This window comes from Conger conger, chromosome 1, assembly GCF_963514075.1.
Source record: "Conger conger chromosome 1, fConCon1.1, whole genome shotgun sequence".
Lineage (NCBI taxonomy): Eukaryota > Metazoa > Chordata > Actinopteri > Anguilliformes > Congridae > Conger > Conger conger.
The window spans coordinates 71729324-71756679 of NC_083760.1; the positions used below are offsets into that span (position 1 = coordinate 71729324).

At 40.2% G+C, this 27356-nt stretch overlaps 2 protein-coding genes across 3 annotated transcripts in view; both read right to left on the reverse strand.

The window, feature by feature from the left end:
* gabbr1a (gamma-aminobutyric acid (GABA) B receptor, 1a) overlaps positions 1 to 10554 on the reverse strand; it is a 58898-nt gene extending 48344 nt beyond the window's left edge. For both annotated transcript variants that reach the window (XM_061252629.1, XM_061252622.1), the window contains exons 1-4: positions 10491 to 10554; positions 3839 to 3925; positions 2754 to 2818; positions 531 to 669 (exon numbers count right to left, since the gene is read on the reverse strand). In XM_061252629.1, coding sequence (XP_061108613.1) covers positions 531 to 669; positions 2754 to 2818; positions 3839 to 3917 — 283 coding nt within the window. In that variant the 5' untranslated portion in view covers positions 3918 to 3925; positions 10491 to 10554. The remainder of the gene's footprint in view (positions 1 to 530; positions 670 to 2753; positions 2819 to 3838; positions 3926 to 10490) is intronic.
* Positions 10555 to 15850: 5296 nt separating this feature from the next.
* Positions 15851 to 26323, reverse strand: sh3bp5la (SH3-binding domain protein 5-like, a). The gene is made up of 6 exons (XM_061250895.1): positions 25680 to 26323; positions 24889 to 24951; positions 24511 to 24639; positions 22431 to 22592; positions 20756 to 20929; positions 15851 to 17978 (listed from the first exon to the last, which is right to left on the reverse strand). The coding sequence occupies exons 1-6, from the start codon at positions 25920 to 25922 to the stop codon at positions 17361 to 17363; spliced, it is 1389 nt and encodes a 462-aa protein (XP_061106879.1). The 5' UTR covers positions 25923 to 26323; the 3' UTR covers positions 15851 to 17360.
* Between the last annotated feature and the right edge of the window lie 1033 nt (positions 26324 to 27356).

Genomic DNA, 27356 nt, shown 5'->3' on the forward strand with positions numbered 1-27356 from the left:
AGCACTTTATTAAATAGACCTGTACAACAGCTTGTTAATGCAAATATGTAATCAGTCAATCATGTGGTAGCAACATTTAAACATTTAAAATTAAGCCACACAGCCTAATTTATTTAGAACTAAGAAACATATTTCTAGCGGAAACAGTGAGAGAGAAAGAAAGAAAGAAAGAAGGAAATAAAGAAATAAAGACATTTTCAGAGCTAAAGCTGGCCATTATTGCTATTGTCTTATTTAATACATACTGTAGAGCATAAAGCAGAGCAGGGGCGGGCAGTATGCAGGTATTTGTTTCCACCAATTACCCAATAACTGAGCTGATTGGTTGTACACAACAATGTTGATGATATCACAGCAAAGGACAAAATGTCAAATGGTGTAGATGTTAGGGATAATCAAGTAATTACGGCCAGAAGTTGGCATGAAAAGCAGGAACAGATATAGCCCTTGTTGCCCACTTCTGGCATAGAGGCTTAAGGAGGAGTGACATGTCAGAGGCAGTCAGGGACAAGGTGAATAGTGGCCCTTACAGCATTTGCTCCGCAGTGTCATATCAGTCCAGGTGCCATTGGGAAGACACTTCCGGACCTTGGGTCCCACGATAACTCTGTTTCCCCGGCAGATGTACTCTATCTCATAGTCCACGGGCAGAATCTGCACACTGCGTATCTGTACAGAGTGAAAGGTGGGAGGTCAAGGGCAGTGTCAGTGAGCATATGAACTAACCACACCAGAAACACTGCCATCCAATATGGTGAATGTAGGCATTGAGAATGGCTGGATCGAATGTACGTATGTGTGGCCAGTTTGCAAATACGGCATGGTGGGTTCTGAAATTTTTTTTCAAATATTTTTAGGTACTTTAGGTATTGTGCTGACGTTGTCTTTGATAGATAGTTTTAATTATTTTTGTCTAACTTGACTGGACAGAAATTACCTCATTTAAAATGTTTTAGGAGTAAGTAGAGAAGGAATTCTGTTTGTACAGATATTAGGTCATTGAATTTTCATCAGAAGTAACTAGTTCTCCTCCACCATAGTGTAGGACTGGAATCCATTCAGCTTACTCATAGATTGACAGCCTTCACATGTTTTTGGGATGTGATTTAGATTTCTCTTTTAATTAAAATGGAAGTCACAAACAACTGCTATCTAAGATTTTAGTTGGAGCCTAGCACTGGCGTCTGCAGTACACCAGCTGATCCGCATGCAGCCCTTCTGCTAGGGGAGAACAGATGCAGATTACAGACACTGCTCATCCCTCATTAGGAAGAACAGATGCAGACTACAGACACTGCTCATCCCTCATTAGGAAGAACAGATGCAGACTACAGACACTGCTCATCCCTCATTAGGAAGAACAGATGCAGACTACAGACACTGCTCATCCCTCATTAGGAAGAACAGATGCAGACTACAGACACTGCTCATCCCTCATTAGGAAGAACAGATGCAGTCTACAGACACTGCTCATCCCTCATTAGGAAGAACAGATGCAGTCTACAGACACTGCTCATCCCTCATTAGGAAGAACAGATGCAGACTACAGACACTGCTCATCCCTCATTAGGAAGAACAGATGCAGACTACAGACACTGCTCATCCCTCATTAGGAAGAACAGATGCAGACTACAGACACTGCTCATCCCTCATTAGGAAGAACAGATGCAGACTACAGACACTGCTTATTGCTCATGCTTGATGAGGCAGATTTTATATTGTAAACTGGTCCCCTTTAAGAGATCCATTAAACAGATTTTATATTGTAAACTGGTCCCCTTTAAGAGATCCATTAAACAGATTTTATATTGTAAACTGGTCCCCTTTAAGAGATCCATTAAACAGATTTTATATTGTAAACTGGTCCCCTTTAAGAGATCCATTAAACAGATCTTATATTGTAAACTGGTCCCCTTTAAGAGATCCATTAAACAGATTTTTATATCGCAAACAGGTCCCCTTTCAGAGATCCGTTAAACTGAATGGATTCACGCTCTGTCTCTGTCTGTAAATAAATTAGATTATTATCTCTGTATCTCTCGTCTGCAGTCTGTGGCTGCCGATCTGTGTATTAATTGCATGCCTTTAAAGATCCATCCAACTTACTGCCTTCGTGGCCTGAAGCTGTTAAACAGGTCTTTATTTTTTGTGGGTTTTTTTGTGACTGGCAACATAATATTCTGTTCATAAAAGTAAACAAACACACTACAATTTCTGTAGTATGAAGTCTGACCCTCTTTTAAATTCTGGAGGCTATAGCTCGCAGTCATTAGACTGGAGAGCCGAAATGTCTGCCTGATTTTAGGTTTTGACAAATAGGCTTTAGAAAAAAGCTTGGTGAACTCAATCAGTTAAACTGACGAGAGTGCTGAAACCCCAGGAAACATCACACACAGTGGCCCTGCAGGACTGGAGACTGACAGCCCTGCTCAAGGCCTTTAAAGGTGGGAAGAGCACAGGCATCACTGGGGAAACACTAGCTCAGGCTGCAAGAGCAGTCGTCCGGCAGTCAGAGGGTTGCCGGCTCGATCCTGCCCTGGGTGTGTCCAACTGTCCCTGAGCGAGACTGGTCGGCGCCTTGCATGGCAGCCATTCGGCCTCGGTGTGTGAGTGTGTGTATGAATGAGAAGCATCAATTGTACAGCGCTTTGGATAAAGGCGCTATATAAATGCCAGCCATTTACCATTCTATCAAAACACATTTCTAAAAACGTATACCCCTTTGTGAAGCTAATGAAGTAAAGGAGTTGTACCTGCTCTTGGGTCAGCCCTCTGTATCGTATCCCTCCATCTCGTGGAGGACGAATTATAGCACAGCCTGCAAAAGACAGCATCAGACCAGAGATTACATCAATGAAACCACCAAAAAGCACGCTCTGAAAGCCAGTGTGTAGCTACAATTCCTCTCTTATAGACAATATGATCCTCAGACACAGTTTTTCAATTCAGAACTTTATCTCTTTAAAAAAAGATGTCAGTGTTTCACAATGATAATTATGCAGTGCATGTGACATACAGGCGTGACTACATTCCACTACATTCCCTCTGCATAAATGTGTCGCACCAACATTAGTGCAAGACCATACACCACAGACAAGGTAGTGAAATAAATTTTTGTTTAGCCAACTGAATCACCGTTCAGCTCTGATCGAGGCAGACTGGGGAGTATAGCTCTCAATACCCACGTCACACAGAATCGAGTATGCCTGGGGGATCTAAATTAATTTAATGTACTGTAAAATATTGTCATGCTTCGCTTATATGACAGGCGCGACCTTCAGGCCTAAAAGTATTTTCAGGGGAAAAATAGAATGTGTCAAATAAATGGGAAGTCTGAATAACAAGGTAGAGCAGGTCCAATGAGGCCCTAACACTTTCAAATGATAGATTCTAGAATGTGCCCCTATGGCCTCTCACCTAAGAGAACCAGGACTGGAGCGTGACATCCAAAACCTTGTTATTTTTGCCAGTGAGATGCAGCTGACACACCAGGAGACTGACATACAGAAGACAGACTTCACCAGGGGTGGATAGCACCTTCTATAATATGCAGCTGATATTGGCATTGCTTGAACCTCACATTTCCACCCTACACTTGGCAATCATTGACAGGAATGGATTTTGGCCAAATATTTTGTTGGCCTGAAACGTAGCTTTGTGCCTCAATTCTGCCTTACTCCAGAAAATTCCACTTAAATCAGGTGATTTAAAAAGTTCAAAACTGATAGAGTTTAAAACATAATCACATTTAGAGATAGAAAGAGACATACTAAATATTCAGATTTGCATGTATGTGCACACACACCACACACACACACGCGTGCGTTTTGCAGGTTACCTCCAGTCGTTGAATTATGTATTGCCACAGTGTGAGATGGGATAATGGCGAGAGTTAAAATAAACAAAAATAGCGCCATTCCTCTGTCTGCAGGGAGAGAGCGAGAAAGAGAGAGAGAGAGAGAGAGAGAGGGAGAGAGAGAGTTAATAATGTACATTAATCACACGGAACTCACTGACAGGCAGAATCACTCTAAGAGATAACCACCACGAATATCACTTGAGAGAAAACATGGACATTTTAACAGTCTTCACATGGCTCAGCTATTAATACATGTATTTGGCCTGGTTCATTCCAAGTAGTATTTGAAAGCCTTATTTAAATGTTATTTCCTAGAAAAACATTATGTGCCTGTGCATGCAACACAGCATTGTTCCTGGCACTGTCCGATTACACAGGCACTGTCCGATAACACAAATATTCTGCAATTTCCCACAAATATTTATTATATATTAAATATTATATATTAAATATGTATAGATAACTTGTCAAAGGTCAGCAAAATTATTACCCATGCCAGCATCTATCCAACTTCATAATTACACATGTAAATATCATTTGTACATGGGTACAAAGCTACTATAAAAAACAGTTGTTTTTGTGCCAGTTCTTGTCCACATGTATCGTAGCATCAGCCAATCACGTGTATGAATATAATCTGAAAATATTGAGCATTTGCTGTGTAGATAGTTACCCGAATTTAAAACTAAGGTGACGCATCATGCCAATGGCAACACTGGACACGGAAAACACAGCAAGTGACCCCTTGTTAATGTTGGAAGAATCTCAAATCCTGAGAGTATTAACAGATCCATAGTGGTTTGGGGAGTCACTGTATAACAGTCTGTAAGGGAATGCAGGCTACAAGCAGGGAGCACTACACAAAACAATGCTCCAGAACAAAGACAATGGGCTTTTTCCAAGCACATATTTTTACCTCCTCATTTCCTTTCCTTGCCTCCTAAGGAAGCCAGGAAAGGACACCAGGATAGAGGAATCGAGGAAATACTTATTAGACAAATGGATTGCCCTTGTTTTTTGTTTATATAAAAAAATTGGTGATATTTAACATTGTTGTTAAATAGCCAAAGAAAAGCAATGAATGGATGAATAAATGGATGATCTAACAATCAAATAAATAAGCAAGCAAATTAATACATTAATGAGTGAATAAAGAAATAAAGTGAAATGGGCGTGAAGTGCCACACACATCCTGCAGGTGTCAGCAGAGCCCTGCACAACACCAGTGTGCAGACTTGTGGTTGGTGGCTGCTGTTACAGCCGGGTTCGCAGTGCAGAAAAAGCATAGAGTCCCCAGTCCCTAGAGAGAACCTAGTGTCACATTGGTCGTGAATTTAACTGGGACTAAATTGTATCCCATTCACAGCAAAATTGTCAGTGTTATAGCCAACTGAGTCCAAACAGGACCACATGTACTTTGTTAGAGCTGATTGATTTAACTCACACACACACCATTTGACATTTAGCTGATGCGTAGATGTAAAAATGAGTAGATTTTCTCAACAAATCAAAAGCGGCAAACCACTGTAATCTTGAGAATCACAGATTTGACATTAGTCAAACTAAAACTATTGTTTCAAACATGACAGTTTATTGTTACTGGAGGTCTAGCTCATTGACAGGTCTTTTCTCAGCAGAGACTTTCAAAAACTCATTATTTATTTAACAATACTGAAAAGAAGGAAGCATCCATATGGAATTCTGCGAATGGAAAATTCCCTCTTCTTTTCCTGTGTCTCTCCGTCTGTCACATTACCATTCTGACCTTCATATCCCTCATATTCTGTACACCGCCTCAAATCCAAATCTGGCCCTGGTTTTCTTTTCTCCCAGGTAATTAGGTGAACAATTAGTACCACTGATTGGCCAGACTGCTTTCACACCTGACTCCCAGGTAAAGGGAGGGTGGAAAACCGCCAGTCCTCGGACCTCCTGGTCCGTAATGTGATGATCCCTGCTGTACACTCTCACTGTGACTGTAATCGTATGTATTGTTTTGCATATACATGCACACATACACTGGCTGCAGTCAGTAGAACTGTAACAGAAGGCACTCCTTCTCTCAGACAGTAATGGGAGCAGGCAGCTCTGCCTAATTCTGTTGCCTGGCAACAACTCACTATCCCTCCCTCTCTGTCTATCTGTCAGTCAGTTTCCATAATTTTCCCTTTTTAGACCCCTCCCATTCTCTGTTTTCTCCCTCCCTCTATGCTGCTTCCTCTCAATCTCTGCACCAGACATATAATTAATTCAAGGGGAAATGTCATTTTCACACTGTAATCAGACTAAACCATTTTTGGGCGTATTAAAAAAAGTAATTGTGGCGCGCTTTGAAGGTATTTTTTTGCCAAGCACAGCATAAAAGCATACAGGCTGGACTGGTTGATTGATTGACCTGACAAACACCGGACCACAGAAATATCATTGTAAACATTTTTATGACACCGACTTGAAAGCAGTTCTAAATGATTTAGACGCACATAATTGCATAGGTAAAACATAATTAGGTCAACAATTTGACAATATTGCTCCAAACCGCTGCATTCTCTGAGCAGAATCATTTGAATGAATTTAGTTTTTAGCTGTAACAGCATGAAGCAATGCAGCGTTGTGTGTCTTACCTTTGTGTATGCCCTCTCTTATTGAAGAATTAAAATAGAAACAGAATTTGTATTATTGGATGATAACAAAGGTTATTCTGGCTGGCAGTGGTAATCATAAATATTCTGGCAATCGTGACGGTGATGAAGATGATGATGATGATTATAGTAATGATAAGTTAATCAAAATAATAATAATAGCAAAGAATATCATAAAAATAATAATAATAATAATAATAATAATAATAATAATAATAATAATAATACAATTAATAATGGTCATAATAACCATTACTATTATTATTATTATTATTGTTATTATTATTGTTATTATTATTTGTATTATTATTATCATAAGCATAATCAGGATTATTGTGAAGATACCACTGTTTCTGTTAAGATCCAATTATCTATGGAGCACACTTTGATGGGACACATTTCCTCATTAAATTTGACTCCATAATGAACATCTAGATAATGTCACTGCTGTTTCGGCCTGTTCTAAAAAAAGATACTAAAATGAAATTGTTTTCATGTTGTGGAGCACAGCCAGAGTGACAGTCTCATCATCACCACAATGATCTTACAAGCTCTATTATACGTACCACCGGAGACAAAATGAAGGGAGTGAGAGAAAGCCAGTGTGAGAGGGGGAGGGGGTTCGGAGCATGGCTTGGTGCTGTTGCATAACATTATCACAATCACAGCAGTACACACTCTGCTGTGAAATCCAAACATTTTCAAGGACAAATAGGCCATATATAATTGCCCAATTTCCCCTATATTCCTGTTGAAGCCAAATCATTACAGAGAATTGTTCAAAATTACAGAATGTGATGTTCACTATAAGGTAGCTCATGCGACATGCTCTATCATGAAGTATTACTGGAATTTTAGTGCACTTCACTCAACTCCTGTGTATAAATCATTCACGGAAATGGGCTAAAATGACACACAAAATATTTGCCCAGTGATATGGTTGTGGTCTTCCTTTAATGGTATTCTTAATTTCTTTTTTTTTTTCCAGCATGAAAATATATGAGAAATGATTAGGATGTTAATGAACATTTTGGTCAGCATTTCCACAGAATATTTGTGAATGATTTTGGTAAAAATCATACTATACATTGCTGTCTGGATTTTAAATGAAACAATATATATGAGGTTAAATATATATAGGTTACAATATATATGAGCTTAATTTGAGGGTATTTACATCCATATTGGGTGATCCCTCATAATGGCTTCCTTGACTGTCATTCACAGACTCCAATGCCTAGAATCAAGACTAGATACCGAAAGCTTTCTTATACCTGCACTAAGCAAGTGATTGAATACACCTGACTAATCAGAAACAGCTGACAAGCCAACTGTCAAATTACTTTCAACTGTAATTTACCTAAAATGGGGGACTATGTTTAAAAAGGGATGTTATTCCTAAAAGCCAGTATGGATGAATACCCTCAAATTAAAGTTGAAAGTCTGCAGTTTAACCTCATACTCTCTGTTTCATTTCAAATCCAGGGAGCTGGAGTACAGTGCCAAAAGAACAGAAATTGTACCACGGTCCAAATATTGACTGCACTGTATATTGTTTCAGACACGTATTGCTTAATCACCCTCTATCAGATATTTACAGTACTGTATGAATATGAAGAGTATATTATACTATTTTAAGACAATTTCATAGAACATTGATATTTCCGCATTTTACACAGCATACATACAAGTGTATGTAACAAATACATATTTTACATGTTTGGCTATTCACTTTTATTTTGAAGATAAGCAGAGCTTTTCCATTTCTGACAAAGGGGCTAGTGATTTTGAGCCCAAAGGCATTATGCATGCACCATAGCCAAGCTGAGCATTTGAGCATTTTGAAAAGTCATTCTGCCAGCACAAGAGCTTAATGGATCTACATTACCATTATCTACATTACTGCCATCACTCTTATTTCCACAGCTGGATTTTCAATGTGGCAATCACATCTGAGTACCTGTCATGGACTAACAGCAGAGCCCCAGAATGGGATTTAATCCAGGAAACACACAGGTTTCTTCTGGACGGATTATGGTCGTACACTTCCAATTTCAGTTCATTTTTCCTTGATATGATATAGGCCTATGCTTAACAGGCTAGGTCAACTAGGGAATCGAGTAGAACTGTCAGACAAATATGGTAACTAGGGGCTGAAGTGCAGCTGGGAAAAGCCTTACACTAAACATGGTGTTCTAATGAAGACATAAAGCAATGGATTCTGTCTTAAAACAGAACCCAGCACAAGTACCAGTACCAGTGAAGAATCACTAAATGATTAATGGAATAGGGTTGTGCTTTTTAATTTACTTGATTATAATTTCGTTGGAAACCAAATTGTTAGTGATAGACCTCAGTCCAAAAAGCAGCCAATTAAATAAAAACCTAAGTGGAGTGAAAAATCTAAATATTTTTAGTTAGGCATGTAAAGTCAGCATTATACAATCTTTTCTAAACTTCCTCTCTATGTTTATTTTCTGAATGAAAACTGCGGATAGCCTACTCATTTGAGTTACTTATCGTTTGTTATCACTGAAAGACAAATCATAAGTGCACCATGTTGTTGAGAAACAGCCAGACACCACAGTGAGATGGATGAAGGTATAGTTCATTAGCACTATTCTCAATTCCCAGAGCATCAACAGAGTGGAGAAGATGGAGAGACAGTCACACACTGAGAGACATGAGCACATGCTGAGAGCCACTGAAACAGTCTGGTAAAGATCAGACAGAGAGAGCGAGGGAGAGAGGGAGAGAGGCAGGGGGCCTACACATGAACTGGTCGAGTTGACAAACATCTGGGTAGGTCCGTTTTAAAAAGAGTAAAATCTACGAATCAGCAATTATCTTTTTCATGGCAATTCAGCTCAAAGTTAGGTGAGCAGCAGACCAGGAGGCCTACACAAGCGTGTGCAAGAGACATGCATCAGACAGACTTTACTGTGCCTTTTTATCTGTTTATTTTCCTACAAACTGCTTTATACACAGTTTTTCCATTTTACTCGTTTCCTGCCTCTAGCTGCAACGTGTTTTCTTTTCTCAAAATAACCTACTATGCATATATCAATACTTCATTAAAAATACCACACTAATTATTTATAAACTTCATTGTACAGTTACATATGTGAATCAACCACATTTCCAGCTGTGGAATCGGCTTGGAAATGTTCAGCATTCTTCCTTAAGACAGGTTGTCAACTTCCTGAAAACATACCCTTCTTAACCAGACCTTACAGTTGTATATAAACACAAGTTAGCAGTTTTTATCGTGCCATGAAATCCGATTGAACTATTGCTGAAAATGCTATTCATTCTGTCCCCATGAAACCATGTTATCTTTTAAAAGAACTACCATTCTCCCTGCCTTAATTATTTAAGTATAGTGTAGATGTACATGTAGCTATACGCAGCACGAAGCGACACTTTTCCAGCACCATGGACAGAGACTCGGTCGAGCACAAATAGTTGACAATTGTCCTGGGTCGAGTAATACATAGGATACAGAAAAACAGTCGCAGTCGGAAAATTATATGTTAAAGATATTGGATATCCAGGCTAATGTTTCCCCTTTAAATCTGTCGTGGTTTCTAAAAGCCGCTGCCGAAGTCGTGATATACGTAAAAGTTGTGTAGAAACGTCAACGCGCAATCATTTGCAGCGATACAATGGCACAGTGACTTGTAGGCAGCTGGATGCTTCACAAATTGTTTTTGTTCTAATTTTGAATGGAAAAACTACAAATGCAATATCGCATGTTGTAAAATACGATGCAGTGCATAGCTGAGCAGAACAGACAATGAATGTTACACCATGGTGTTTTCACGGAAAGGGACTGAAAGCAGGATGGTGTAACACCGCTTCAGAAATCCAAGTGCATTTGAAAACGAAGCGAAGAGATGACATCAAGCAGGAAAACAGGGTTTCCAGATAATTGTCAGATTACAACTCAAACACAGCAATGGGTGGTGAAGAGGCATTGAAACTGGACTTACAGTGCCGTTCAGTTGCACGTCCGTGTTGAGCCGGGAATAAATGTTCTCTTACAAATAAAAGGCAGTTATATCCACGCGAGCAAGCGTAATTGTGTGGTTGCGTGCGTGTGCGTTTAAGAAAAACACATAGCTAAATCCTTTACAATCCAGCATAAACTGAACACCAAAAGACGGTTGAGTACATACTACATATTACAAGAATCGGATTAAACTGGTAAAAATGACCAAAATCCAATCGTATAAGAATCTGTGTATGTTTAAAGGAAAAACTGTACAACTGTAACCTGCTGGCTCTATCAGTAGCCTACACAAAATCCAAAGACTAGCCCACAAGGTTACCACTCATACTATTATTACTGCCAATTAAGCAAACAAACAAGAGTCTTGCAGTAACATGTAGCCTACCTACCTTGTAAAAATATATCAGTATTACAAGTGGCCTTAAACCTGTGTGCATATAGCTAGCTACAAATGTGCTTCAGCCTGGAAGCATATTGCTCGAATTTTAACGCTCATACAATACATCAAAAATCTAATACTATAATCTAAAATCAAAACGAATAACATTAACTCGACAACCAAATAATACCAACGTGTGCTGACTATACGGCCGTAACGTTTGTACTTACAGATACTTAAGAAGCCCGCTCAAAACGTAAATTTCCGTCGAATTGTACTCGTACAAAAATAAGCAGATGTCGTGTAGCCTATGTGGCAAAATGTGCTTATGTTCAACCAATTGTGCTCATATAACCACCTATCTATACGAGGATGCATCCGTCTGTTTTTTACGAAAAAATAAACGTGCGTTTTATTTGTATTGCTATCTTGATGTTATAATTTTGGTGGGTGGAAATTCATCATCTGAAAAATACAGTATACATAGACGTTTCTTCCGTGGACGACGAAGCACAGTTCCCCCTCCCTCCTTCCCTTCCTTCTTTCTCTCAACACTCCCTCGCTAACTCACGACGTCATCAGCAGAGACGTAACAACGTTAACTGTCCCTCAATCGCGCTCACACTAATCACACAGGCTGCAGTGTCCATGTGTTAGGCAATGCATACCCAGCATCTACCATTTAATCAGCCAATAAGAGCTCTGAATTCCTAGCTGACTATGAGTCTGTATTCTCACTTAGATAATTGGCGCTAGCCTCCACAACTGAAGTGTTGAGTGGCATGGTGGTGTGTGTAGACAGACATGGTCTCCAAGCACGGATGATGATGTTCCAGTATGTTAGGGGAGATTCTGTAGTCTACATTTGTGGATATGGTGGATAGACTACTATGTGGAGGCATTGATGAGTGAAATTTGACTAGCATGAATATTATTGCATATTGTGTGGTGCTGAAATTGACAGTACTATCATATACTACAACTATGAAACGTTCATAGTGCCACACCTCTGTACTGTGAACAGACAAACATCTGACACAATTATCACCTCAGTCTCTTCTATCCTCCTTCTATCTCCTCCTTTCCCTCCCTCCCTTCCTTCTTATCCACACCCACCTTCCCCCTGCAGTCTATTCTAAGTGCACTCTTCTCTATTTTTATAACACTATTGAATAATTGAAACCCAGAGATAGGCGATACTCACTCTTTTTTCTGTTCTTGTTTTCATGAACCCTCAATGTTGTTCTCACAACTTTATCTTCCACACCTCTATTTCTCTCAGTCACTCACTCACAGTGCACACAGCATCGCTCGATATTGCTTCTTAGCTCTTCCCGTTGTGATCATAGTGCAATGGGCTTAGCCTCGCTGTTAACATCACTTGTTGACGTGATTGTGTCTCTTCTGCTTTAATCCCCCTGCATCTGTAAACATTTCTCCTGCCTATAGGATCCAAAGTCTCAACCGTGGCAACATATTACCTTGTGTAAACAGTAGTCTAGCACATTGGATTTGAAATGAAACAATGAATATGAGGTTAAAGTGCAGACTGTCACCTTTAAATAGAGGGTATCTACATCTATATTAGATGGTCCGTGTAGGAATTACATCATTTATATATAGTCCTTCCCCCCTTTTAGGGGGCCAAGAATAATTGGACAGTCGGTCTCAGCTGTTTCTGATTAGTCAGGAGTATTCAACTGCTTCCTTAGTGCAGACATACAAAATCTTTTAGAATCTAGTCTTGATTCAAGGCTTTTGATTGCCTTTGGAGTCCGTTATTGGCCACTGAAAGTCAAGGAAGCCATTATGAGGCAGAGAAATATATTTTTAAAAGTCCTAAACAATAGGCTTTCCAAAACATCATTAAGAAAAAGAACACTGGTATATGTTCAAGATCATTGCCTTGCTGTGGGATGGAACAATGTTTTAAAAGGGATGTAATTCCTACAGGGATCACCCAAGATGGCTATAAATACCCTCAGATTGAAGGTGACAGTCTACACTTTAACCTTGCATTCATTGTTTCATTTGAAGTCCAATGTGCAGAGAGAAATTGTACCACTATTGTATACTTACGGACAGCACTGTACAGTAGGTTTCATTTCAAATCCAATGTGCTGGTGTACAGAGGCAAATGAAAGGAAATTGTACCACTGTCCAAATACTTCACTTGTTCATTCTCCAAATACACTGTGCATTCTCTGGGAGGATTGAGCCTAACATCTTCAGTCATAATTGGGCATTTAAATCCCCCCCCCCCCCCCCCCCCCCACGTGCCCCCAACCCCGAACAGCAACACACACACACACACATACAGGCACACGCTCACACACACACACGCACATACACACATGCACGCACGCACACATACACACACACACACACACACACACACACACAAATTCCTGCTGTAATAACTGGGCAATGTTCTTTTCTCATTTAAAGTTATCATTATGCACCTGTGTGTGCAGGACAAAGATTTGAATGCAATTTGTTACACTTTGTTGATTTCAATGCTCATTTGTTTTTCAATTTTAGAAATGCTGTGGGCGATACTATATGGGTGTCTATAGTCATTAGTAGTGAGATATAATATTTGTTCTAAAAACGAGTTTAGAACGAATTATTACATTAGATACATTACAATCACTTAGCAGATGCTCTTATCCAGAGTGAAGTATACAAGTGGAAAACATCAGTGTAAATCTTGGGAATTACACTGTTGTTTGTTAGCATAACATTACACTTATAATGTTAAGCTAACAAACAACAATTTGTATCGTAACTAAAGAAAGTATCACTAGGTAGGGAACTTTACAAGGAAATCTAAAGCAAAAAAGAAAGGTTATTCTACAGCCTGTGTTGGAATATGGGCAGGGTGCCTGCTGTGTAGTGGAATAAGTGGTCTCTCGCCTCTCAAACTTGACAGAAAGAAATGTACAAAATATTACTTTTGCAAATAAAAAATGATAGACCGATAGATAGTTGCTTTTCTGACGCATGAAGTACTTTATAGTGATTTGTTACTTTAGAGGGGGAACAAATGTATAGCAGCCACCTAGGTGATGCACGACAGGCATTTTGGACACGATCACACAGCACACATCAGCCAATGTGGAGAGGGAGAAAACATTATTTAGGCAATTAAATCAGGTGATGATATGTGCTGATACCTTGTTGGAGAGCAGGCTGAAGTTAGCGTTAGGGCTGTCTAGCATTATTTCCTGTCTTTTGGAAATAACGCTATTCTGAGTAAACTCTAGAGACTGTTGCACATGAAAATCCAAGGAGATCAGCAGTTACAAAAACACTCAAACCAGCCTGTCTGGCACCAACAATCATGCCATGGTCGAAATCACTTAGATCACATTTTTTCCCCATTCTGATGGTTAACCCCTTATGGGTAGATGCGCCCTGCGCGTTACATCTCCCTTAACAGACGAATACGACCTGCGCGTTACATCTCCCTTCACAGACGGATGCGACCTGTGCATTACATCTCCCTTAACAGACGGATGTGACCTGTGCGTTACATCTCCCTTAACAGACGGATGTGACCTGTGCGTTACATCTCCCTTAACAGACGGATACGATCTTCGAGTTACATCTCCCTTAACAGACAGATGTGACCTGCGTGTTACATCTCCCTTCACAGACGGATGTGACCTGTGTTACATCTCCCTTCACAGACGGATGTGACCGGTGTGTTACATCTCCCTTAACAGACGGATACGACCCGCGCATTACATCTCCCTTAACAGACGGATACGACCTGCGCATTACATGTCCCTTAACAGATGGGTGTGACGCCAGTGTTGTGTTTGATCACATGACCGTTTTTCATGACACAAGCGCTGAAATGCATTGTGATTCCTAGGCCTTTCTATGGGTTTTCTATAGGGCACCTTAGTCCATAATGGGTTAATGAACATTAAATGAAGCTCCTGTCCCATATCTACATGATTGTATGCATTGCACTGCTGCCACACAAGTGGCTGATTAGATAATCGCATAAATAAGTAGGTATAGATGAAGAAGAAGATGAGGAACAGACTGTCTGGTCCTCATTTTGACAAATGCAATAACAGACCGCAAAGGCAATCAAAAGCCGAGAAAGACTATACAATGAAAGCTTTCGTATGCCTGCACTAAGGAAGCTATTGAATACTAATCCAAAGCAGCTGAGAAGCCAACTCTGCAATTACTTTTCTTCTGCTAAAATGGAGGGATGTAATTCTGACATGGATTGCCTAATATGGATGTAAATAGCTTCAAATTAAAGCTGACAGTCTGCATTTTAACCTCATATTCATTGTTCCATCCAATATGCTGGAGTACAGAGCCAAAAGAACAGAAATTGTCTGAATACTTACAGACTGCACTATGTGTTAATCTGTGAAGTGTGCAAATGTATTAACCTGAAATCCGGATTTACCTGGCCAGAATTGGCTTGCCCGAATCAGACAAGACAAAAAAGTAAAAGACAAAATATCTTAAATATTTTTTATTTGACTGTAAGATATTGCATAAATTGCCACTTTATATTCATTATGTTAACAGTATTAATGATATTGCAATACATCCACTTCACTTCAAACTAATTTCACAGAAAATAAATAAATAAAGGGGGAGACAGAGATAGAGAGAGGGAGGGAGAGAGAGAGAGAGATGAAAATGAGATGCATACTATATGGGTGCTTGTAAGAATGAGTAGGAACTAGGGGAGGCACAAAAAGAGACGGATGCTATAAAGATGCCAGAAAGAGGGAGATACACAGTCAAAGCACACAGCACATAAGTTGTTCAATTCCAGCAATAACCAGCATTTCCAAGTGTTCAAATAAATTGCACAATTTTCCATGTAATCATTTCCCAAATTTATATACAAAATAAACAAGCTTCTTGCCCTCATTTCATATGGTGTCCCCCCCACCCCCCACCCCACCCCAACCCCTAGGGTCTATATGCACTGCTCCAGGTTCACTCCTTAACAGCATCAATCCAATTCTCCACAATCCAGCGGGATTTACACGTTTCTCATCGATTAATGTCACTCATCAGCAAACAGAAAGAACTGGCCAATCAAACAGCTTGAGCAAAAAAGGAAACAAATGAAAACATTTAGAACCTCCTTTGACACACATCTTCAATGCAATTGGTCTCATGTTGCTTTATTGAAATCAAAGGGTTAAAGTGTCACACTTGAGTGAAACTTGTAAGATTAAGCCTACAATTAAAATGGCCACTGTCCAGAAATGATCCAAATGGAATGGCATTTTTATTAAATTGTTCATAGTTAAATAATACTATCACAATACTTAAAGGTTATATGAAAAATCACTTCCAACGTTAGGCAGATGCCAAATTAAGATCTATTTTTGGTTAGGCAAAGGCAGTGGGTAATTGTTTCTTATAGAGAAAACAACCATACAATAATTCTCTAACATTTTAAATTCCCAGTATATATAATTGGGGATAATAAATGTTTTACTTTACCTTGAAAACTATTTTTCCATTTAGGATCTGGTTGCATGTATAAACCTCTTCAGAATGTACATAACAAAAGCATTAAAAAATCAAATTAAAAAAATGTTTCAGCAAGATGGAGCAAGTACTGTTACAAAACTGAGAGTATTGGAAAGATTATTGTTTTGCCATTGGCTTTGAGGACAAACATTTCTTCTACAATATTCATGGGAAGTGAATAACCCAGTTCTCATGCAGGTGCAGCATAGAACATATTTGTGGATTTTCTGGTATTTTTATCGCATGAAATATGGATTTATTCAGTGTGCTACTACATTTCTCCAGAGACAATACTACTTTCCTATATGGCTATATGGTTTAATGTCAATGTATAGAGTCATAAGTAGTCTTCATGTTAGTCCCTCATCATTACATTTATGACAAGCATACATATTATAAACCTTTTCACAGCTATTCATAATACATATCACAGAAGAAAAAAACATGGCATGTTCTCATTCAGCCATACTCAAGTAAACAGGAAAACTCAATGAAGCTGATACAATTTCAATGAGAGCTGTTTGAATAGATCTATGACATCCTGTAGTATCTAATTTCAGTGTGATTTTGCTCTAATGACCTCTAGCTATTCCATCATGCATTGCAAAGTTGCCCTCTCATGTTGCCTCTCTCTCACATAACAATGAAGCACAATAGACAAGATTGGAATGAGGAAAACACCCCTTCCAGTGGCCAGTATTTAAGATGTGGGGGTTCCTGTTGTGTGTGTGTACATAACATATGAAACCAATTTATCTTCAAGTAATTAAGTATCAATTAAAATGTGTATTTAATTACTACATAACATTTACACCTGGGTTAGTGTCGCTTTTATCCAAGTTAATTCTCCTGCCTCTAACTTTCTTCTCTTGCCTGAAGTTAGCATTTAGCCTCCATGCACTTCCCTTCAGGCGTGTAACAGCACTGCATTTCCCTGCCCATTCACAAACTGACACTCCTGTGGTGCTGCTTAACAAAGCTCTCCCTGCCTGCTGTCTGCGTCTGGCCGCTGGCTCCATCCTGCCCCGACGGAGCAGCTGCCACCCTCCCCCCTGCTCTCTCCTCTCCCCTCACCCGCCTCTCCTTCTCTCCCTCCTCCCCTGACAAGCTGACCACATCGCTTAAAAAGTCGCCCAAGTGTTCCACCGAGTCGCACTTCTCCAGATCAGAGGCAATGGTCTGCAGGCTGAGAACTGAGAGCGTGTCTGAGCCGGCCTTCTCCGCAGCCTCCGCCCGCTCTCTCTCCCCCCAGCCCGAGGCTCGGTGTCTCTCCACCCATTCCCTGGTTTTGTCTCCGCCCCTCGTTCCATCCGCCCAGTCTTTCACCCTTGCCCCTCCCCCGCAGGCCCCGCCCTCGCCCCTAGGCTCACAGTCAGACTCCGCCCCCACCGGAGAGCTCCGCCCTCCGCAGGCATTGGTTTGCCCCGTTGCGAACCGGCGCCGCCCCCTCTGGGCGTGGATCTGCTCGCTGATTTGCTCCAGGTTACGCAGCGCCACCGAATAGCGGGTCTTCACCTTGGACACGCGCTCCTCCAGCTGCACCACCTTAGACTTGTGCTCCTGGGGGGTAACATCCATGAAGAGAAGGACGGAAATCAAGGTTAATACGACATGCTTTACTATAACTACATCCATGCCAGAACGAACACATCATTTTCTAGAATGTCAGTGAAATTAAATGCAGCCCAGTAATTCGTTTCAAATAATTTGGGCCAAATAAGATAATGAGGCAGTGTGGGAGCATTGGTCTTGGATCTCTACTATCTTACATCCTGTGTAGATTGTTGAGTGGGGTGGTATGGCAGCAAGCAGAGATCAGTATAGAAAGGATAGACAAAAGTGTGCAAGAGAAGACCAAGCGCCATGACAATTGTCGCTACAAAACAAAACAGACAAACACTACAATCCACATAAAAAGTGTGTGTTTGTGTGCAGGTGTGCATGTGAGCGTGCGTGTGAGCGTGTGTAGATGCACATGCTCACAAAGTGATTGGTGGAAGAAAATATTAGGAGGTTATATTTTGGAGGTGTGGGACCAGAGATGATTTAAGAGTCGAGTCACGGCTGTGATGTAATATTGATGGGAAAGTATGACAGAAGAGATGGACAGAACCTAATCAGAAAATAGAAAATGTATCCTCCCCAAAGTCACAGAAAAAGTGTAGGGATTTGAAAGTATCTGTTGTCTGCAGTTTGTTTAGGTTGGAGGAGAATGATTAGAGATTTTGTTTTTACATTGCATTAGCACAATGCTGCTTTGGTTTAGCATGTGCTTACCCTCAATTACAACGGTTGCAAGCCTTCAAGCAAAGCCATGACAAAAGTAAGCGAATGGGAGTCCCTTCTCTTTAAAAAAAATTAATTCCATTGAAAATGATTTAATTGACAATCAAATCTAGTCTGCTTGCTATGGATAACAATACTCCAAATTATGTGTTCAGGGATTTCTGTAGAAAATATAACCTGATTATTTATTCAAAAAAATGAAAATGAAATTTTAATTATGATTAGCTTATTTCTTGATTACAGTGAAACATAATTTGATATAATTGAAAACAGAATACTGAACTGAATACTGAACACTAAGGCATCAACACAAAAAGCATGAGGGCCACATTTTACTAAAAGATTATGGCTGCTTGTCCGAAGCAAAATCAGTTGTTACAACGTTGCAATATCTAAGCCACATTTACTAAACTGTTACAATGGATCAAAATTGCAACTGTATTATGATGTATTTTGAGGGGATGATGTCACTCTGTGACTTTTGCTGAATAGTTCAATGTGTTCATGCGTATGTATACCAGGTGTTTGGGTGGAAAGTCTGTAAATTTGGCCAAATAGGTATTTTGATGCTGTCACTTCTAAACGGTTTATCCGATATGGATGAAAATACCCTCAAAAGCTGAAAGTGTGCACTTCACCTGGATTGTCATTGTATCCTTTCAAACTGAAAGTGCTAGAGTACAGAACCAAAATGACAAAAATGTGTCACTGTCCAACGAAATGGTGCTCACTGTAGCCTATACTTCATACACAGGAAGGCTATTGGACTGTACACAGGATATTGGACTGGACACATATCCCTTGTGGGCTGCATGGGGAGGAGATGGACGAATGCATCCTGATGCATAACACTCTGGAAAGGAGATGGGATTTCAAATGTTTCTATTCTTCTCATTGATTTTCTGCTATAATATGAAATTATACTTCTTCTATTGAAAGTACGCGTTTACTGAAGCCATGAGCTTGCAGTAAGTATATAAGTGCAAATTATATTTAAAATAATTAATTTATTAATATTTGACCCAGGTCAGGTGGGTGGATGGATATGAAAGGACAAGATGAACTTTCCCTTCCATAGAACTGTTTAATCAAAGAAGCCTTGCAAATGACACCAAAAGACTTATCAACAAACAACCGCAGGGATACTGGCAAAAATATGAAATGAGAAACTCAACATCTTTAAACAGACAATGAAATTAAATTCAGACTTGTTAGGTTCATGCGTCTGTTTATTGCTGGCTTTTTGAGCAGGGGGGAAGAATAGCCTTCAGCTCTTCAAGGCAGCTGGTTTATGTCGAGAGAGAGAGCAGGAAACGGTGTGACACGCAGCAGGAAAATTAGTCCCCAGTGTGCAGCCTGCGGATAAGGCATTAAATGCAGCACTAAGGCTGCCACAAGCACCACTGCATCAGTGGGAGGGGTAGCCGTTAGCCAGCATCCAAGAAAACACCAGTCTGTCCACAGAGGAGGAATAAAGGATCACAGAGGAACGGGAGAAGTAAAGGAGAGGGGAAAGCAGCGATCAAACCACACAGACCCTACCTGACCACGTAGTGGTCACATACTGCATGGCTAAAGGGACCTCTCGCCACTGTGCTTGTGATCTTGCCGTTCACATCTCTTGTAGACCCCCGTGTCTTCCTTTGGAACGCAATGTATATTTGAAAAACATGAAATACCTGAAGCACTCTCTAGTTCAGTTATGTTTCCTCTGAATAAAATGTGGATAACAATACATTTCTTTCGCAAGGTTAAAATTCTCATCGTGATTCAGTGTGCAGCCATGCAGTTTTAACCATGACTAAGAAGAAAGATGGGACTCTAAATGTATTTCTAAATCCTGTTGTTGTCTGATGCATCTATCCAAGACGCATCAAGCGGCAAGTTCTGGCTTGTGAGACTAAAACTCTTCAGATGTATCAATCATCATTAATTCGCTCCCTTAAAGCGGTTGATGAATACACAACTAATCTCGTGACAAACTCGTGATAAACATTCAGAATACCGCACCCACAGCGCGGGCTGGGAACTCCAGTACGTCGCGCACGTACCTCCAGTATGTAGTTGAACTGAGCCTTGAGTTCGAAGTAAGGCTTAGACTTGATGATGACCCTCTTGAGCGCTTTCTGCAAAGTCTGCACGCGGGCCTCGGCATCCTGGCAGAGCTGCGTGACCCTCTGGTGCTCCCGTTCGCTGCGCAGACGCTCCTCCTCAGCCTCGTTCACCTGCCAGCGCCACACACACCGCGTCAGCCGCGGCCGCGACCGCACCGCTCACCGACAGCCGGTCCTGCCCAGCGCTACCGAACCCGCCGCGCCACAACACAAGAAGAACCTCGGAAGGGCCCGGCAGTTCTCATTACTTCAAGAAGAGCACATCCCAAAAAACTGCTATTACACACACTGACTACAAGCGCATTTCCACAGCGTGACGCACAAGCAAATTTCCTTTAACCGCGGGTCAAGACGTCTAAATGCTAGCACATTTACTACTGTTGTTTCACACGTCAGAATAAAAGCGCTGTCCCTGGCAGAAATAAGCCAGAGCGTTTTATCACACAACAGCCGTACTCCGATTTTTCCCAATTTCACACTCAGACAGGACTCCCTACTATGCATGTAATAAATGAGTGTTTTTAAAGACAGCACTAATGAGCTATGGTGTGTGGGATACACTGCAGCAGCTATGACAGTGACAGATAACCATAAGTTATAAGTTACATTTGCTGTACACATCACCGTAAACAAAGGTGTTTACTAAGCAATATGAAACATAATAAAAGCCACAGTTTTGTATCATAAAATAGCTACATGTAATTACATTGCGCCAAGGCCACACTGAACTTACATGACGTTTCTCTTATAATTCAGAAGCTGTTCATGGAAAATGAATCTCTAGAAGACAAGTGCGAAAAGGATGAAAGGAAGAACAGAAAAAATGAATAGAGAATTGAATAGATCATGGTATAAAAGCATTCACTCTAACTTGACTTATGTTTCAAAATGATTCATAGTACATCCGTAACATTAGCTGGTGTAGTTCCTGAGGCTAAAACAGCATTCCTACGGTTCAGTGTGACAGTGGGGTAGCAATGATTCTTTCCCTAGTCCACCAAAATTTAACTTATGCTGGCAAAGCCAGGTTTATTATTATATTATTAAACAGTACAAACAAGTGTGTTGTTTTTCTTTTTGTTCCCTTTGCTCAAGATGCAAGCAGACAGATATGGTCTATCATTATGTAAGCGAATAAAACATCTTCAAGTATTTAATTTGAGCCAATATGAATCTAAACTAAAACTTAAATGTAATGTTATAATGTAATGTAAATTAATCTCTATTAAAGTTGTTACATAAAAGTAAAAATAAAGCAAAGAAATAAAATAAAAAACATGCCATGTAGGTGGCCTGAATAAGTCAGATTTATAAATGCCTTGAGCATTCAATCTAATTCTTTCCCTGACTTTAATCTTTTCAGAGAACTACCTCAGGTGTTGCTAGAATGTAATTTAAAGCATTTTGCAGTGATGACAGCAAGTGGTTATGGGAGGTGGGTGTCATCAAACGACTCCACTCTAAATTCTGACAAGGATATGATTGACTATTCACACCTCACATATCACTCACCCATCAAGTTGCCATGTCAAAGTGTGAGGTTTCCAAGCTGTGACACAACTACAAAGAAATGACAGAATTAGGGGAATTCACTGCCCACGCCCACTCTCACCTTGGCGGTGGCATGATTGAGCATCTCCTGCCATGTCGGATCCAGCGTATTCCTGTCTGCTAGGAGCCCCTGCTCTGCCACGTACACCATCTCCCTAGCGGCTGTGTGCATGGAAACTGCTCGTTCATAGCTCAGGGCAGCCTTCTGGGTCTCCTGTTGAGCCTGTAGGGAATACATACAACCGTACTGCATTAGAAGAAGAAGGCAACCAGTCACCACACACTGTGGATGAAGACCTTAAATCACTGCACTGGGAGAGGTTAAGCAGTAACACATTAAATGAGGAGACGACACCAATCACACAACACAGAGAGTAACCAGTGACAATGATAGTAACCAATGGCAATGCTTTGCGAGAAAGGAAAACAAATCATGCTGCATTGACAGAAAAAGAACCATGAGCCATGGAGAGAGTCTGGAATTATCACATCCGCCCTCAAGACAGTGAACGCAGCAAACAGTTACTGTCGAACGATATTAAATGAACATTCAATTTCATTGCCACCAACACAATTTAAATACAAATGGATGCGACTTAGGTTCAACGATGCCAGCTAGCTGATTCATTGCTTATCTGTGATTTATTTTTTAAGGGAAGAACAAATATTACATTGATTAAAGTGTATTATAGTGTCTTCCCCGTCGGCAGCCATTTACTTGCCTTTTCAAATTGTTAGTTAACGTTAGCTAACGCTCGGGCAAACAGAAAAAAGTTTGAATATTTGCCAAAGTCAGCTAACGTTAGCTAGCGTTTGCGATATTGAACGCACCTCACGTTTTAGGCCATTAATACCGTTTATGTTGTTAGCCTTTATGCTAATAAGATAAATTAAACATGGACAGATCCAAATAAACCTGGGTGAAATGACTATCCCATAAGACTTATAATTTCAGAGATGACATGACTATTAAACTATTAAAGGTGGTGAAGGAATGCACTAAAGTGATGCAACACCTGTTATTTCCTGATATTTTTGCTGTGCAGTGGATGTCCACAGCAATCTAACACTATACAAAGCCAACAGTGTCTGTACCACAGTCAAGCATCCTGTCAGTAAGATAAACCCTGAACTACTAAGATTGAAGTCAAGGTCAGGGTCACATTAAATAACTAAGTGTGTTTATGATTACCCGCGTTGTCTAATTACTGACTGCGATGTGCTGTAGTTTTACAATCCCCATGTGCCCTCTGGTCATCTGCTGCTGACTTCACAAAATTGAGTGCTGCCTTTTTTAACTATGCTCCGGCATTATGGAACAGCATACCTAAACATATTAGACATGCAGGCTCAGTGGACATCTTTACTGGCAGCTGAAAACTCACATTTAACTCACTAACTGCCCTGGGTGACATTTTAACTATACAAAAAATATTATAATAGCCTCTGAACATGTCAAACATGTGCAGAGAATGCAGTCTATATAGCAAATACTATTCATTAAATTATTTATGGAAAACTTTCTTTAAAATCAGTATTTGTCACATTTGTTACCCAAGGCAGTTAATGAGTTAATGTTGTTTTGTTGTGTTATGTTTATATGAAAGGTACTATATACTATATATATATTATTATTATTATTATTATTACAATCCATGTGTGAAAAAATTATGGAATCCAATCGTCATAAAAATGTTTTTTAATTTGTTATGATTCTACACATTAATTATGCATATAATTAGATTATTTGTGACATCTCTGGCAGGACAAGAAGTAATCTACCTAGTCTTTTTCTTATAAATAATGTAGGTAGGTCTGGTGTTAAGTCTGAACCACTGTACCCACTGTCCTCATGACACAGTGGAAAAATCACATTCCACTGCAAAATACACTAATCACACTGCCTCTAGCACTAGGGGGTGATTCTTCCACATTCTGTCGCCAATAATTACATCCCTACTAACTCAGTTACACTTGATGATTTTGAGGGGTGAAGGGTTGGATGTATTCTTACCAATAAGCCTGAAAGAATCCTGAACATATCACAATCTAGTCAGAAAGTCGAGACCCTGTAGTAGCATGTTAACGAGAAACTTCTACTGTGACTGGTTAGTGTACAGAAGGGCTTTGCTCTTATGTACCTCTTTGGCCAGTCTACGAGCCTCGTAGTATGGCCTGGCTTTCTCAATGCAGGTGCCAAGCTGGGAGCCCTGTGCATTCAGCTTCCTGGCTGATTCTGTAAGGATCTTCCTGTAACCTGATCTTGCATCCTGTGAACAAGAAACAGTACACTTCAACAATAAGGCAATCAGAAATCAATGGCTGAATATTTCTTGATTTTACTCTTGAGAACCTCAAGTGATCAACAAAGCCATACGACCAGCCTATTTTTGAAGGTACCACAATCATTTTAAGATCTTAAAAAGGTACAACAATATTTTTTTCAAGATCAGTATTGACACGGAATTGCCAAATCTACAGATTTGGACTCCAAATAACGGTGTTTGGGTAACACTCACATCCAACTGAAGCTCTAGTCTGTTAATCTCCTCACTGGCCTCATTCAGGTGCTCCAGCTCCTCCTGAAAGGCAAGAATGTAACCAGTTTAACAAAATAATACATGTAATTCAAATATTTCAGGATGCTTTAACTGGCAGAAACATAGTAGTACTATTAAAACAGCTCAGACATAGGTCTGAGAAGGTACAAACGGTTTGCAATTAGGACCTATATAACAAAGTGCATTGCAAATAAATTACATCATAATCCCAGATTAACTCATTTTTTATTACGAAGAAACCGATTAAATACAGTGACATGACGCTACATCCCGGGTGTAAAATCCAGCTATGACCAGCTTGAAATGACCACCTACCAGCGGTTTCAAAACATAGCTTGACCTGGTCAAACCATGTTGAGTATGGAGCTGGTCTGAACTGGTCAACCAGCTACCAGCCGGAGCTGTTTTTTACAGCAGGGATGGCTAAACCACCCATTTTGCTGACTAGCTATAACAAGCAAGCAACGTTAGCAGATGACGTTACTCATTTAGCACAAACGGTAGGGAAAGAACTAACGTTACCAAGGAAGCTAGGCTAGCTAGCTAACTTATTTCCGATTATAATAGAGGAACACGGCACAATACAGCATTCTCAACAACATATTTAACATATAAAATAAAAAATGTAATGTACTTTTTTATATACATAGGCTAACGTTATATATATGTTTTGTTTTGCAGCAACTTCTGTTTTGCTCCATCTATATTGGAGAAATATAGCTCGCTATATATGTTTATATTTTGTTTACCTGAATTCTTGGGTCCAATTCTTCTTCGTATTTGCTCTCCTCTTCCTTCCTCCCGCGGTCTCCATCTCCATCTTGGCCCTCTCCTCCGTCGTCCCCTGTATCTTTAGTCCCTCCATCACCGTCTCTGTCCTTTGGTCCCCCATCCTTCTCCTCCGCCTCTCCACCGGGCGTCTCCCCCCTCCAATCACTCGGCTCTGGATCTCCGGAGCCCGCCGGACTCTCACGTAAGCTCTCCGGCTCCATTGCGGACTTATACACCCAGTAAGATAGCTAACGTTAGCTATAATACGGCGTGTAAATGATGAAAGAATTCAGATTGCAGATGCAACCAGTCCACGTATTGTTTGCTTAAAATGTGTAATATTAACCGTACTTATTACTATTAAATTGGAGATATTTTTACCGCTTCTGGTTGGTTAATCTATCATTAAAAACTAACGTTAGCTAACGTTAGCTGGCTGCGCTACCTAGCAAGCTACAGTAGCTAGCTTGTCATAGTCCTCAAATAATATGTGATAAATTCGTTACATTTCTAGCTGTCCGTCTGTAAAATAATGAGTCTGGAATATAATTCAGATTTACTTGTTTATTGGTATGGCTATTGTGAAGTCCTTCCTTATTTCCAACCCGTTTCTCTCGGACTATCTCCCATCCCTCCCTTCCCTCCCTCCCACCGTTGACACTGCCACACTCAATCTCAACATACACATGAACAAAAGGTAAATAGAAAATGCATGTTTTGCACTCATTTTAATCCTCCACGGCTACCGTAGTTGCTGTACATTACAGTACTTCATCGAATGTGCACCATTCCAAAAGTTACGTTTTGCTACAATATGCTCTGAAAGTTAAATTCACGTTTAAAAGTCTGCAACAGCTTCTGAAATGTTTGTGCTGTTCCATTTGGCAGACGTGCTGGAGTTATGGTGTTACTATAGATATAACCAGAAGCAACAATTATCCCGTCAGTATGTACTAGAAAAACACAAGTCTCCTGACACAATTTCTCCTGATTTCAGTATTGGGGTGACATGCCCCCTGTCTCCCACACTATTGCATGTGGAAATGATTGTCTATGTGTATGCACTGCAATTACTTACACGACAGTCAGTGCTCAGTGTGTAGAAATAATACACTGGTATGCACTCATTGAGCACTTTACACCTGTACATCTACGTCTAATCAGCCCATCTGACATCAGTATAATGCATAAAATCATTCATATATAGGGGCGACATGGCTCAGGCAGTAAGAGCAGTCGTCTGGCAGTCGGAGGGTTGCCGGTTCGATCCCCGCCCGGGCTGTGTCGAAGCGTCCCTGAGCAAGACACCTAACCCCTAAATGCTCCTGACGAGCTGGTCGGGGCCTTGCATGGCAGCCAAATCGCCGTCAGTGTGTGAGTGTGTGTATGAATGGGTGAATGGAGAAACATCAATTGTACAGCGCTTTGGATAAAGGCGCTATATAAATGCCTGCCATTTACCATATATGGTTTCAGGAGCATCAGTTAATGTTCACATCTTTGACTTTGAAAGTGAAATGATTGTTGTTGCCAGACTGAGAGGTCAGAAACTGCTGATCTACTGGGATTTTCATGGAGAAAAAAGGCTGCATATAAAAACATGGAAAATTATCTATATTTTATGTTCAATCATACAGGAAAACTATATACTTTTA

Coding starts and splice junctions, on each gene's coding strand:
- sh3bp5la (XM_061250895.1), bottom strand. CDS start 25,922: ATGGAGCCGGAGAGCTTACGTGAGAGTCCGGCGGGCTCCGGAGATCCA. Junction 24,640..24,888: donor GACTAGAGCTTCAGTTGGAT/GTGAGTGTTACC, acceptor TCTTGTTCACAG/GATGCAAGATCAGGTTACAG. Junction 17,979..20,755: donor AGTTCAACTACATACTGGAG/GTACGTGCGCGA, acceptor GTTACCCCCCAG/GAGCACAAGTCTAAGGTGGT.